The following is a 10,809-nucleotide window of genomic DNA, read 5'->3' on the forward strand; positions in this document are numbered from 1 at the left end:
GGGGGGCGGGGGCTGGGAAGAGTGGGGCGGCTGGGCGAGTTGATGCGTGAACAGAAAGACCTGCGGACGGGACAGCTGCGGCCATAGGCCCTTCTAGCCCTACTTAACCCCTGGTGGGCGGGGGGACACAGCCCCTCTTGCTGGGGGATGCTGTGGGATTCCGGGCACCGGGCACCCGGGCCGCCCGCTAAATCCCGAGTGCCTACCCTGTGCCCCTGGGGAACCGGAGTCCGGTCGCAGGGAAAGAGAAGCGGCGGCCGAGAGGCTGCAGGGTGCCGGTCGGGGAGGGGGCTGGAGGCCCCAGGCCCGAGGGTATGGAGCGGCTAGGAGAGAAAGCCAGTCGCCTGCTGGAGAAGTTAAGACTCTCGGACTCCGGCAGCGCTAAGTTCGGCCGCAGAAAGGGTGAATCTAGCCGGTCTGGGTCTGATGGGAGCCCAGGACCGGGCAAGGGGCGTCTGAGTGGGTCGGGGATACCTAGAAAGTCAGGGCCCCGGAGAGCTACTGGGGGACCTGGGGATGAGCCATTGGAGCCAGCCCGGGAGCAAGGCCCCCTGGACGCAGAGCGGAACCCGCGCGGCTCCTTTGAGGCGCAGCGCTACGAGGGCTCCTTTTCCGGGGGTCCTCCTTCCACCCGGGCCTTGCCTCTACCTCAGTCATTGACCCCAGACTTTCGGCTGGAGACCACGGCCCCAGCCCTAAGCCCTCGCTCCAGTTTCGCCAGTAGCTCAGCCAGCGATGCAAGCAAGCCGTCCAGTCCCCGAGGCAGCCTGCTGCTGGACGGGGCGGGGGCTGGCGGAGCCGGAGGTAGCCGGCCCTGCAGCAATCGTACCAGCGGCATCAGCATGGGCTACGACCAGCGCCACGGCAGTCCCCTGCCCGTCGGGCCATGCCTGTTCGGCCCACCTTTGGCCGGGGCTCCGCCGGGCTACTCCGCTGGAGGAGTGCCGTCCGCTTACCCCGAGCTCCACGCTGCCCTGGACCGACTCTGCGCTCATCGGCCCCCGGGGTTCGGCTGCCAAGAAAGCCGCCACTCGTATCCCCCGGCCTTGGGAAGCCCTGGGACTCTAGCCGGGGCTGGAGTGGGAGCGGCCAGGCCCTTGGAAAGACGAGGGGCGCAACCCGGACGACACTCGGTGACCGGCTATGGGGACTGCGCTGCGGGTGCCGGATACCAGGACGAGCTAACAGCGTTGCTGCGCCTGACGGTGGGCACAGGTGGACGTGAGGTCGGTGCCCGTGGGGAACCCTCGGCAATTGAGCCGTCTGGTCTCGAGGAACCGCCGGGTCCTTTCCTGCCGGAGGCGGCCCGACCCCGAATGCGGGAGCCAGAAGCCAGAGAGGACTACTTCGGTGAGTGAAGTGGTTAGGGGATGGAAGTGCCCCGTCACCGCTTTTGGTTCCTCACTGCCCCCGACTGCCCACATTGCCGACACCGGGTGGTCGGAGGCGGAGACGTGGGTTCTAGAAAGGAGGCGAGAGGGACTTCCCCTTCCCACTGGGTTTCACATGGACTGCGGGCTCCTTATTTCTACTGAATTCTAATCCCCCTAATTATCTTGTGAGCCCCAGTTCCCCAAGCTTTAGAGTCTCAGTTTTTCACCGAAGCAGGCCTCTTAGGGAATGGGCCATGGGGCAGTGAGAGCATCCCCCATCTTTTTCCCCACCCCCCGGTGGCGGTGCCCCTGCAGGCTTCTGTGCGCTGAGCCCCCACGCGGGGCCCAGGCTCCGCCCGCAGGAATTTGGGGAATTCGCGGGGGGGAGGGGACGGGGCGGGTGCGCCGCGTGCGTGCCGGCTCCTGTCCCGACGTTCCAGGTGCCCGAGGGCGGGGCCGGCTGTGCGGCGCAGGGCAGAGGGGTGGGGTGCGGCGGAAGGGGGGCGGGGGAGTGCTTCCCAACACGCGCGGAGCTGTGGCAGCGGTTGGGGAAATGGAGCCTGGGAGGGAGGATGAAGCGCTCTGGGCCGGAAAGCAGGGAGCCTACTGCTGCTTGCCCCAGTCCTGCTGCCTCAATGCTTGCGTGGGCATTTAAGCAGAGACCTAGTGGTGTCAGTTTCTATTTTCCCCATTAGGAAGTCGGGGCAAAAGACATGATCACTGGGACGCCATCACCCTTGATGGATAACAACCCTGTGTAACTGCCAGAATAACCTGGTCTTAAGTTCTGGGCGTTGCCTGCTCAGAATTCAGGCAAGAAGTAGCTTCTTTTTTGCTGCTGTTAAGGAATCCTGGTCATTGTCTCTCTCCCCTGGGCCTTTAAGAAGTATTGATTGATTTTATGTCTCAGCTGGTGTGTGTGTTGGGGAGGGGGGGTATTAGGGTCTTGAACTCTTAGCCAAGACCTACAGGCACCACTTCACTATATTAAAAAATACTAATCTGATGGTGATAGGAAGGACAGAAAGAGTGAAGGGCCCACTCCCAGGGCTATGGGCCTCCAGTTTTCCAAGCATGTTCCTGACCTGCACCCCATGCTCTAGACCTCTGTGGGTAGAAATGGAATAGGGAGAGAACCCCAGCAAGGGAGGGAAGGTTGGAGAGGTCAGAGGTTGCAGGGCTGCATGCTGAAAGGGGCTTGCGTGGTTCAACCCAACCCCTTTCATCCTTTTATCCCTACCCTTAGCAGATGAAGCTTTGGTCAAGGGAGATTATGTAACAGGATCCTCTTTGCAATTTTCTTTTGAGCCACAGGAGAAATGGTGGTTTGGTGGAAAGAAGTCTCTTTGGCTAAGCCACTACAGCCAAAAGGAAAATGAGCTCAGAGAGGGTGCAATAATATGGCAGGAAGTACTTAGGTGTGGATATCCTGGGTTAGAGGAAGTGAGGCAGACATGCCTGAGCAGTTTGCTCTTGCCTTTCCATAACATCCAAGTCTTCGAAAAGAAATGACTCTGACTGGGCCACCTGGCATGGCAATCTTGGGGCAGAGCTCCAGTCCCATGGGGAGGCCACATTTTGACCCCAGAGGTAGGGGCCTCTTCTCCCTGTGGGTCGGGTTGCCTCCTCTGACAGAACCCCCATCCTAACTGTACCCTTCTACTCCTGTCCTTAGTAGGGGCCCTCTTCCTTGGCTACAGCTTTGCCCAGCTGCCAGAGGGTGGGAGCAGGACAGGCCTGGGCCCATCAGTTGCTGCAGCTGCTGCACGGGCTCCCAAGCCCCTGGGCAAAGACTGGGATGGGCCCCAACAGGCAAGGAGTGTGGCGGTGTGCCGAGGCGGAGAGGTGGGGCGGGGTGAGGCAGGCCCGTTGGGATCTGCTCCCCAAAGACAGGCCCTCACCCTCACTCATGGGCCTGGAATTGGGGAGTGGAAGGAGGGAAGGACACACCCAGGAAAGGCGTGTGCCAGAGCCAGATGTACGTATTTTAGGGGGGAATGTTGGGGAAAATCAGTTCAGCTCTGTCCCTCCCATGATAGAAGATGACAAGGAGACATTAGGGGTTCTGCCACCCTTCCCCCTCTTTCTATGCAACCCTCTAGGGAACACACCCTGCATTCTCAGCAGCCAACTCCCTACAGGAGTCATTCTCACATGGTCCCCTCTGCATAGGGCCCACTGCTGAGCCAGATCCTTCTTTTTCCATTCTTGGAAGCCTGGAGGTACAGAGCAGTGAGAAGTCATTCTGTAGCTGAATACCAGCTCATTTCACACATGGGCAAACAGGTCCCAGAGAGGCTTTTTGGGCCTGGCCTGCTTTCTCCAGGGAGTTTTTTCGAGTCTGCTGTTGGGCCTGTATGGACTGGCATCTCTGACTATTTGTCCCACATAGTGCAACAAGGATTATACTTTGCCCCTTCAGTCTTTTCTCCCCAGTAGAAAGTAAGCATTTGAAGGCCCAGGACCATTATCTTTTTTTCTCCAGTTTTCCACAGCGTTGAGCAGAATATTTTTGCTAGGCCTAAAAGAGATGCTCAGAAAATACCTGTTGATTAATCAACGAATAAGAATGGATCTGCTCAGCCAAGACCTTGCTGCATTCCATTTCTCATTATCTTCTTTTCCCGGAAGGGAGCCCATCAAAGGGATGCTCTGACTGGTGGTCCTTTGGCACTATCAGGAAAGACTGGAAACCTCTGGTTTTGAACAGGGGGGGTGAGGTGTGATGCTGATGACATCTCTCCCCTCAGGCACCTGTATCAAGTGCAACAAAGGCATCTATGGGCAAAGCAACGCCTGCCAGGCCCTGGACAGCCTCTACCACACCCAGTGCTTTGTCTGCTGCTCCTGTGGTGAGTGCTGCCCCCAGACCTGGACCAGGACCCAAGGCCTTAAGCATTCCCCACACACATACACAATCACAAGTGCCTAGGGAAGCACGAGTAGAACCTGTGCCTCTTCATTTGCTCACAGAGCACCTGCCCCCACCATGTGTCTGGACGTCCACTGCTGCCCCATCTTCTCTCTTGCTTCCATTCTCTATCTCTATCTGGCTCTCTATCTATCCCACTCCCATGTTGGGTCTGCTTTCTGGAATCAGTCTTCCCTCTTCAGGCTCTTTCCTCCCCTCTGGTCCTTTCTCTTCTGTCTCCCTACTTGCCCAGCCTGGACTCCCGCCTCTCCTTGGTGGGGTTTGGTCTTGGGCAGCCCAGTTGCCTGGGGCAACAGTGAAAGATTGGAATGTGGGAAGGGCGGAGGGGGGGTGGACTGGGGGAGTGGGGAACTGTGGGGGGTAGAGAGGGGGGTTTTCTCTTGGCTGGTCAGAGTTCAGCCACCTCGCTAGAGTGCAGGCCACCGGGCCATGCCAAGCTGATGACATCACGCTCCAGGAATGCCCGCTGTTAGCTCAGGAGGCCTAAGGCAGGGGGAGGGGACCTGCTCCCAGTGGCCTTACCGCCCCAGCCCTTCCCTCACGTCCCTCATTACCTCCTCCCCACTGCTTACCCACTCTGATTCCTTTGCTAAACCCTTAATCTCCTATCTCTGCCTGTTTGACTCTAGTACGCAGTTTTTCTCTCACCCCCCACACCCCAGCCTCTGCCTGGTTCTCTTTAGGTTCATCTATCTGTCTGCCCTGTTTATAGGGCCTCTTCCAGGTATCTTGTTCCCTCTCTACTCTTCTGTGTCTCATGAGTTTTTAAGTCAGCTTTTCTAAACGACTGGGTAGAGCTGGAAGTAGAGATTTTGATGGGAAGAGGACAGAAATGGGAAAATTGCCCATTCTCCACCCTGGTCTCACTCCTCCCCCATTCCTAACAATTTAGGTGCCCTGGTGTAGTTCCTAGTTGTTGATTACCTGGGAAATGGTCCTGCCTTGTCTGCTTATAGAAGATCCTGAGCTACCCCTGACCCTGGAGACTCTTGGTCCCTCTATGCTTGGGGAAGCAGCCTAGTGCAGAGGAAAGGTGACCAACTTTGCTCCCATACAAAGAAAGCACTTTGTCCTCAGCATTAACTCCACTAAGTCCTGACCTCCATAAAGCCTATCCCTGGAGGGAGACAGACCGGGCTAGGAGAGCAGCATGGCTATGCTCAGGCACAGAGGCTCCCTCTGCTCCTAGGTTAAAAGGTCCTAGAGGGAAAGACCTGTGACAGTGTGATTGTGATCATCTCTATGCACCTTGTATACCACCTTCGTCAGAGCTCCTTTAACCATGCACTCAGCCTGCGGTTGGCTTTGCTTTCCCAAGTGGCTCCCTATGACCAGGCACTGGAGAGGAAGCCAGGAGCCAGAAGAGCAGTGAGCAGAGAACAAGGGAGATTGGCAAGAATGAGACTAAAGCAAATTGGAATTGCATCACATGGGTTTTATTTTTGTGGGGCGGGGGAGGACAGACAGCAGTGAGGAGAATTCAAATATATCACACAACATTGGGGAGCATGGAGTGGGGAAGCCCTGTTCCTGGATACCAGGATAGTCTCCAGCCCCTTCTCTGCCACGTCTAGGGCGAACTTTGCGCTGCAAGGCTTTCTACAGTGTCAACGGCTCTGTGTACTGTGAGGAAGATTATCTGGTAAGTGAGAGGGATCCTCTGGGCTTAGAATTGGCTCCCACACTGTCACCTCCCTCTTTGTAGTCTGCTGGGGTTCCACCCATCAGGTCATTCTCACTTGTAACATTCTCCCTTGGTCTCTAGTTTTCAGGGTTTCAGGAGGCAGCTGAGAAATGCTGTGTTTGTGGTCACTTGATTTTGGAGAAGGTAAGCAAAACATCTTCAGTGGAGACTTTGTGAGGCTTTGTGAGAATCAGGAACTAAAGGAGTACTGAGAAAAGGTGGGGGGGGGTGCACCTACCACCAGATGAATCACTTTCATCCATTTCTCCCTGGAGCAACTGTTTACAGTGGCTTCTCTCTGCCTCTGAAATCAAGTCTGGACACCTAATCCTGCCATCCATAGACCTGTATGATCTGGCCCCTCCCTAATTCTGCAGGCACAGTCTGGCCCTCCAGCCAAGCTAGGAATATGGGGTTCTGGGTCTTAATCCCCTTTCTACTACTGCTTAGGGTCAGTTGGAACTCAGTTTCTTTTCTGTAAGAGTGATTGAATTAGACCAGTGGCTCTCAGCCCTGGCAACCTGAGATCACCTGAGAAGTGAAGAAAAACACCAGTGCCCAGGTCATCACCAGAGACTGTGATGAATACACCTGGGTAATACTTCTGGGGTGGGATCCAGGCTTTAGAGGTCTTTAAAAGCTCCCTGGATGATCCTATTATGCAGCCAGGGCTGAGATCCACTAGCCTGGGTCCTCTCTAAAACTTTCTTCAGGGTATCTGCCTCCACTTTAAGACTCCTTGGTTCCCTCAGATTTCATAGCATTGTCCTGGGAGGATAGCAGAGGGGTTGGGTGAGTCTCATGGGAGCAACAGGGAACATCATGGGTAGTTGGAGAGCTGGGACCAGAGGGAGACTGATTCTCTTCCCTCTCCATGAGCCAGATCCTACAGGCAATGGGGAAGTCCTATCACCCAGGCTGCTTCCGATGCATCGTGTGCAACAAGTGCCTGGATGGCATCCCCTTCACAGTAGACTTCTCCAACCAGGTGTACTGTGTCACTGACTACCACAAGTGAGTCCACTCCTTGGGTTATGGTGTGTAACTGGGCTCAGGGATTTCCGAATCTCAGCTCATCTCTGCCCTCTCCCTTTCAGAAATTATGCTCCTAAATGTGCGGCCTGTGGCCAACCCATCCTCCCCTCAGAGGTCAGTATGTCTGGGTTCTCTTGCAGGGCAGCCAGTGCTGCTGCCTCTGGGGAAGGGATGGGGACATGCTGCCTGGCCTCCCACGGGACACAGTGGTGCTGAGGAATGTACTCTGTGAAGATTCCCGTGTGACTCTGCTCTCAGGGTCACCATCCTGACCCTAACATCCGTGCCTGGACATGTCTGACAGCCTCACTGGGCCCAGGCTCTGTCTCTTCTCTCCCAGTCCAAAGGAAGAGACTTTCTTTGAGGTCAAGGTCACCGGACCCCAGATGTAGGGGCTGGAAAAAGGCGGGAAGAATCCTCAGGGCTGGTAGGAACGGGTTAGAGATGATTTGTGCTGTGTGTGCTAAGGGTATTCCTAGCCAAAGCCAATGAGGAACCAGACCCTATTGGATATCCTTGTTCCCAGCTTAGACTTCCTTTTCCCTTCCTTTTACTACCCCTACAACTGGGAGAGGTAGTTAAGGCCAAGCCTCTGAAGCCAAGGAAAGGGGGGGGGGGGGGGAGTTCCAGTCGGGTTTTTGAAGGCCACCTAAAAGCTACAGATAATTATGGAGAGGCTCTGGAGGCCTTCTTATGATCTTCCAGTTTTGGTGGGAGGGAGCCTGTACAGGGGAGGGTGGAGTTGGGATTGTCATACTGCTCTCATCCCCATGGGGGCCTGCATTATTTCAGGGCTGTGAGGACATTGTGAGGGTGATATCCATGGACCGAGATTATCACTTTGAGTGCTACCACTGTGAGGTGAGTGTTGGGTGCAAGGGCCCCTGGAGGAGAATTGGAATGGGGCCCAGGGAAGAGTCAAGTCCTAGAACTTGAGTATAGGAGAGTCTAGAGTGTGGAACACTAGAAAGGTGCTCTGAACTGCCTCCAATCTCTTTCTCATCCTCCCGCCAGTCTCTCTGGTCCTAATTGTTTAGTTCTTTCTGAATCTGGCTTCCCCAGAGTCAAGACTCCAAAAACTATAGGGCCTTGTGGTATCCACTGGAAATAGGAGCCTATCTCATTATTTCTGCTATAGCAGTGACACCTGTTGTCCAGCTGAGGTATTTTCTCTGGTTTCTCTTCTGGGAATCTATACATTCCCGCCCACCCATTTTCTTCTGGTCATTAGAAGTCTGGTGTTGAGCATGGCAGACTTCCAAGATGCCCAAGGTGCCTGGGATGAGGTCAACTAGGTGTCCTTTTTCCCTAGGACTGCCGGATGCAGCTGAGTGATGAGGAAGGCTGCTGCTGCTTCCCTCTGGACGGGCACTTGCTCTGCCACAGCTGTCACATGCAGCGGCTCAATGCTCGACAGCTCCCTGCCAACTATATCTGAGCTGTAGTCACTGCTGCTGCCATCACCACTGGTGACAAATTCCTCTGGCCAGTGGGCCCTTCTGAGGCTATCTGAGGCAAAGGATGTACTTAGCAGGTCTGGCAGAAGAGTCCTTTGGGGAGGGCCCGAAGGGCCAGAGACCCAAAGATCATGACATTCCAAATGTATTGTGGAGGAGCCTTCCAGTTACCGTGATGGGGGTGGCTGGCCTTCTTTCCACATGTGCAACCTATGCTGTACCATATACTTAGGCACACATAGGCAGGTTCCAATACACTCTAAAGGTCTGATTCTAGTCTGATCTCCAGTATATGTCTGTGCATAAATCAAGCGATTTCTGGTTCTGGATTATAGGAAGAAAGGACATCATGGGAGCTCCTGACTGTTTTGTACCTCCCATGTGGGGTCGGTCAGGTTCTTACCACACCACAGTATCTTATTTCTGTATCTAGATGAAGAGGTGGACCTTATTAATGAGTTATTTTCTGACCACCTCTCTACGGACTAAGCTGCTCACCTCTCTGTTGGGAATGGAGACCTGTTCCAGGTGGGCCTGCTGCCTGTATTGCCTGTTTCTCAGGGACTCACATGGGCCTGAGGAGAGTAGCTGGATACCTGTACTTGGTTCCTATTCTCCTCAGCTGGGGGAGGAGGTAATGAGTGGATCTCTGGATGTGGAGTTGCTGGGGGAGATGTTTAAGAAGTGTCAGCTTATCCATGCTCCCGAGGTGTAGGTGCAGTGAGCCCTTCCGCCCAGTCTATGCACCAAGGGGCATATTGTCACACACACCTACTCACTTCCCTTCTTCTCAGGTCACTCTTACACTTGGTTCCCCAGCAGTAGCTCACTACTCCAGAGCTGCCACCTTTCCAAGGGATCCAGGATTACATCTACTGCAACTCCCAAACTCTGAGATTCTGGGGAGCCAGAGGTGCAAAACACTTTGATTTGGTTCTAGTCAGTTTGGCTGAAATTGGTTCACCTAAAGCTAGATCTCTTAAAATCAGTTCATTGAAAGCCTGTGTGTTTTAAGTTCCAACCACTTTTGCCAAAAGTTCAAATCCCTTTTGGGTTTTTTTGTTTGTTTGTTTATTTTTAGCCATTTAGGTGTTCTGTTCTTTTTGTCATGCTTTTTGAGTATTTCAAGGATTTATATCTATTCATCCAAGAGTACTTCTGAATTAGCAACATCAACTTATCAAATTTGCAGCAATATATAAATGATGAGATTGCTTCCTCTTACCTTTATGGGTATTTCTATGTTATCTACTTTTCAAACACTTTTTTAAAAAGCTTAAACTTTCTAGCAATAAATATAATTGGTACAGACATTTTGTGTATCATTTTTTGTGTTTCTTAACCCAATATTCCTTTACAAATTAGATGCCTTGGAAAATGTAACAAAGCTCAATACAATTTTATGCTTTGGTCTAACTTCCATATCCATGCTGTTAAAATGCCAATATATTCTAAACAAATAAACAGGCATGTAGCATATTCAGTTGACTAATAATTTGAGGTTATACGGACAACAGCAATAAAAAGTGAAAGGGTGAATCTGCTAAATTCTTTTGAAAATGCTGCAGATTTGATAAATATTTATTTTAGACTAATTGTCTCTAGGTAAATTGGTTTTAGGCAAAGTAACCTGATCATTAATCTTAGATTCTTAGTCTTCATTCCTTGTCACGTAGAATGTCATAGTGGAAATGACGACTCCTGAGAATAGAAATTCCCCATTTAAAGCCCTGGCTGAGTGGCTCAGTTAATTAGAGCATCATCCTGACACATCAAGGTTGCAGGTTCAATCCCTGGTCAGGGCACATAAAAGAGGCAACCAATGAATGCATAAATAATTGAACAACAAAATTGATGTTTCTTTCTCTAAAATAAGCCAAATTTTTTTTTACACATTTAGGGTTATTCTAAGATGACTATGTCAGCCAACCTGGGAATTGCATAGAAGAGGACTAGATGAGAATGAGTGAGAGTAAGAGTTCAGATTCATACCAGAGGGGCAAATGCACTTTTTTGGAGGAATAAATGTGCTGGCATTAGACTACTTGTTCTACAGCCAGAATTACTTCTGAACTATTACTATTAAGTGAATACAAAGTCTCCGACTGGGAAATGTTCTCAGCAGGGTGCTCCAGGCCTGGAAGATCCAGAGAAGTGTGTGTAGCTTTATCCATCCCTTCAGCATTTCTTTACTCTTGGGATCTTGTCTACTCTGTCATTCTGACCCTTTGTTTCTTACTCTGATTTTGACCTCTATCTACTGCTGACTGGCTGATTCTTTTCTATGCTCACAAAGACTGTTCTTGCCACTGTGGCTACTCTTTCTTG

General features: G+C 52.5%; 1 protein-coding gene across 1 annotated transcript; it reads left to right on the plus strand.

Annotated features, from left to right (window-relative positions):
- AJUBA (ajuba LIM protein) lies at positions 1 to 9,817 on the plus strand. The gene is made up of 8 exons (XM_090270284.1): positions 1 to 1,350; positions 4,124 to 4,225; positions 5,880 to 5,947; positions 6,071 to 6,133; positions 6,873 to 7,003; positions 7,087 to 7,138; positions 7,817 to 7,885; positions 8,337 to 9,817. Exons 1-8 carry the CDS (start codon positions 315 to 317, stop codon positions 8,460 to 8,462), a joined length of 1,647 nt encoding a protein of 548 aa, XP_090126410.1. The 5' UTR covers positions 1 to 314; the 3' UTR covers positions 8,463 to 9,817.
- The last annotated feature ends 992 nt before the right edge of the window (positions 9,818 to 10,809 follow it).

This window comes from Furipterus horrens, unplaced genomic scaffold (assembly GCF_987537825.1).
Source record: "Furipterus horrens unplaced genomic scaffold, mFurHor1.1.pri manual_scaffold_3, whole genome shotgun sequence".
Classification (NCBI taxonomy): Eukaryota; Metazoa; Chordata; class Mammalia; order Chiroptera; family Furipteridae; genus Furipterus; species Furipterus horrens.

Bases quoted from the DNA above. Each gene is read 5' to 3' on its own strand.
- AJUBA (XM_090270284.1), top strand. From the start codon at position 315: ATGGAGCGGCTAGGAGAGAAAGCCAGTCGCCTGCTGGAGAAGTTAAGA. The intron at 6,134-6,872 runs GTAAGCAAAACA...TCCATGAGCCAG, and splicing joins GTCACTTGATTTTGGAGAAG to ATCCTACAGGCAATGGGGAA. The intron at 7,139-7,816 runs GTCAGTATGTCT...GCATTATTTCAG, and splicing joins AACCCATCCTCCCCTCAGAG to GGCTGTGAGGACATTGTGAG.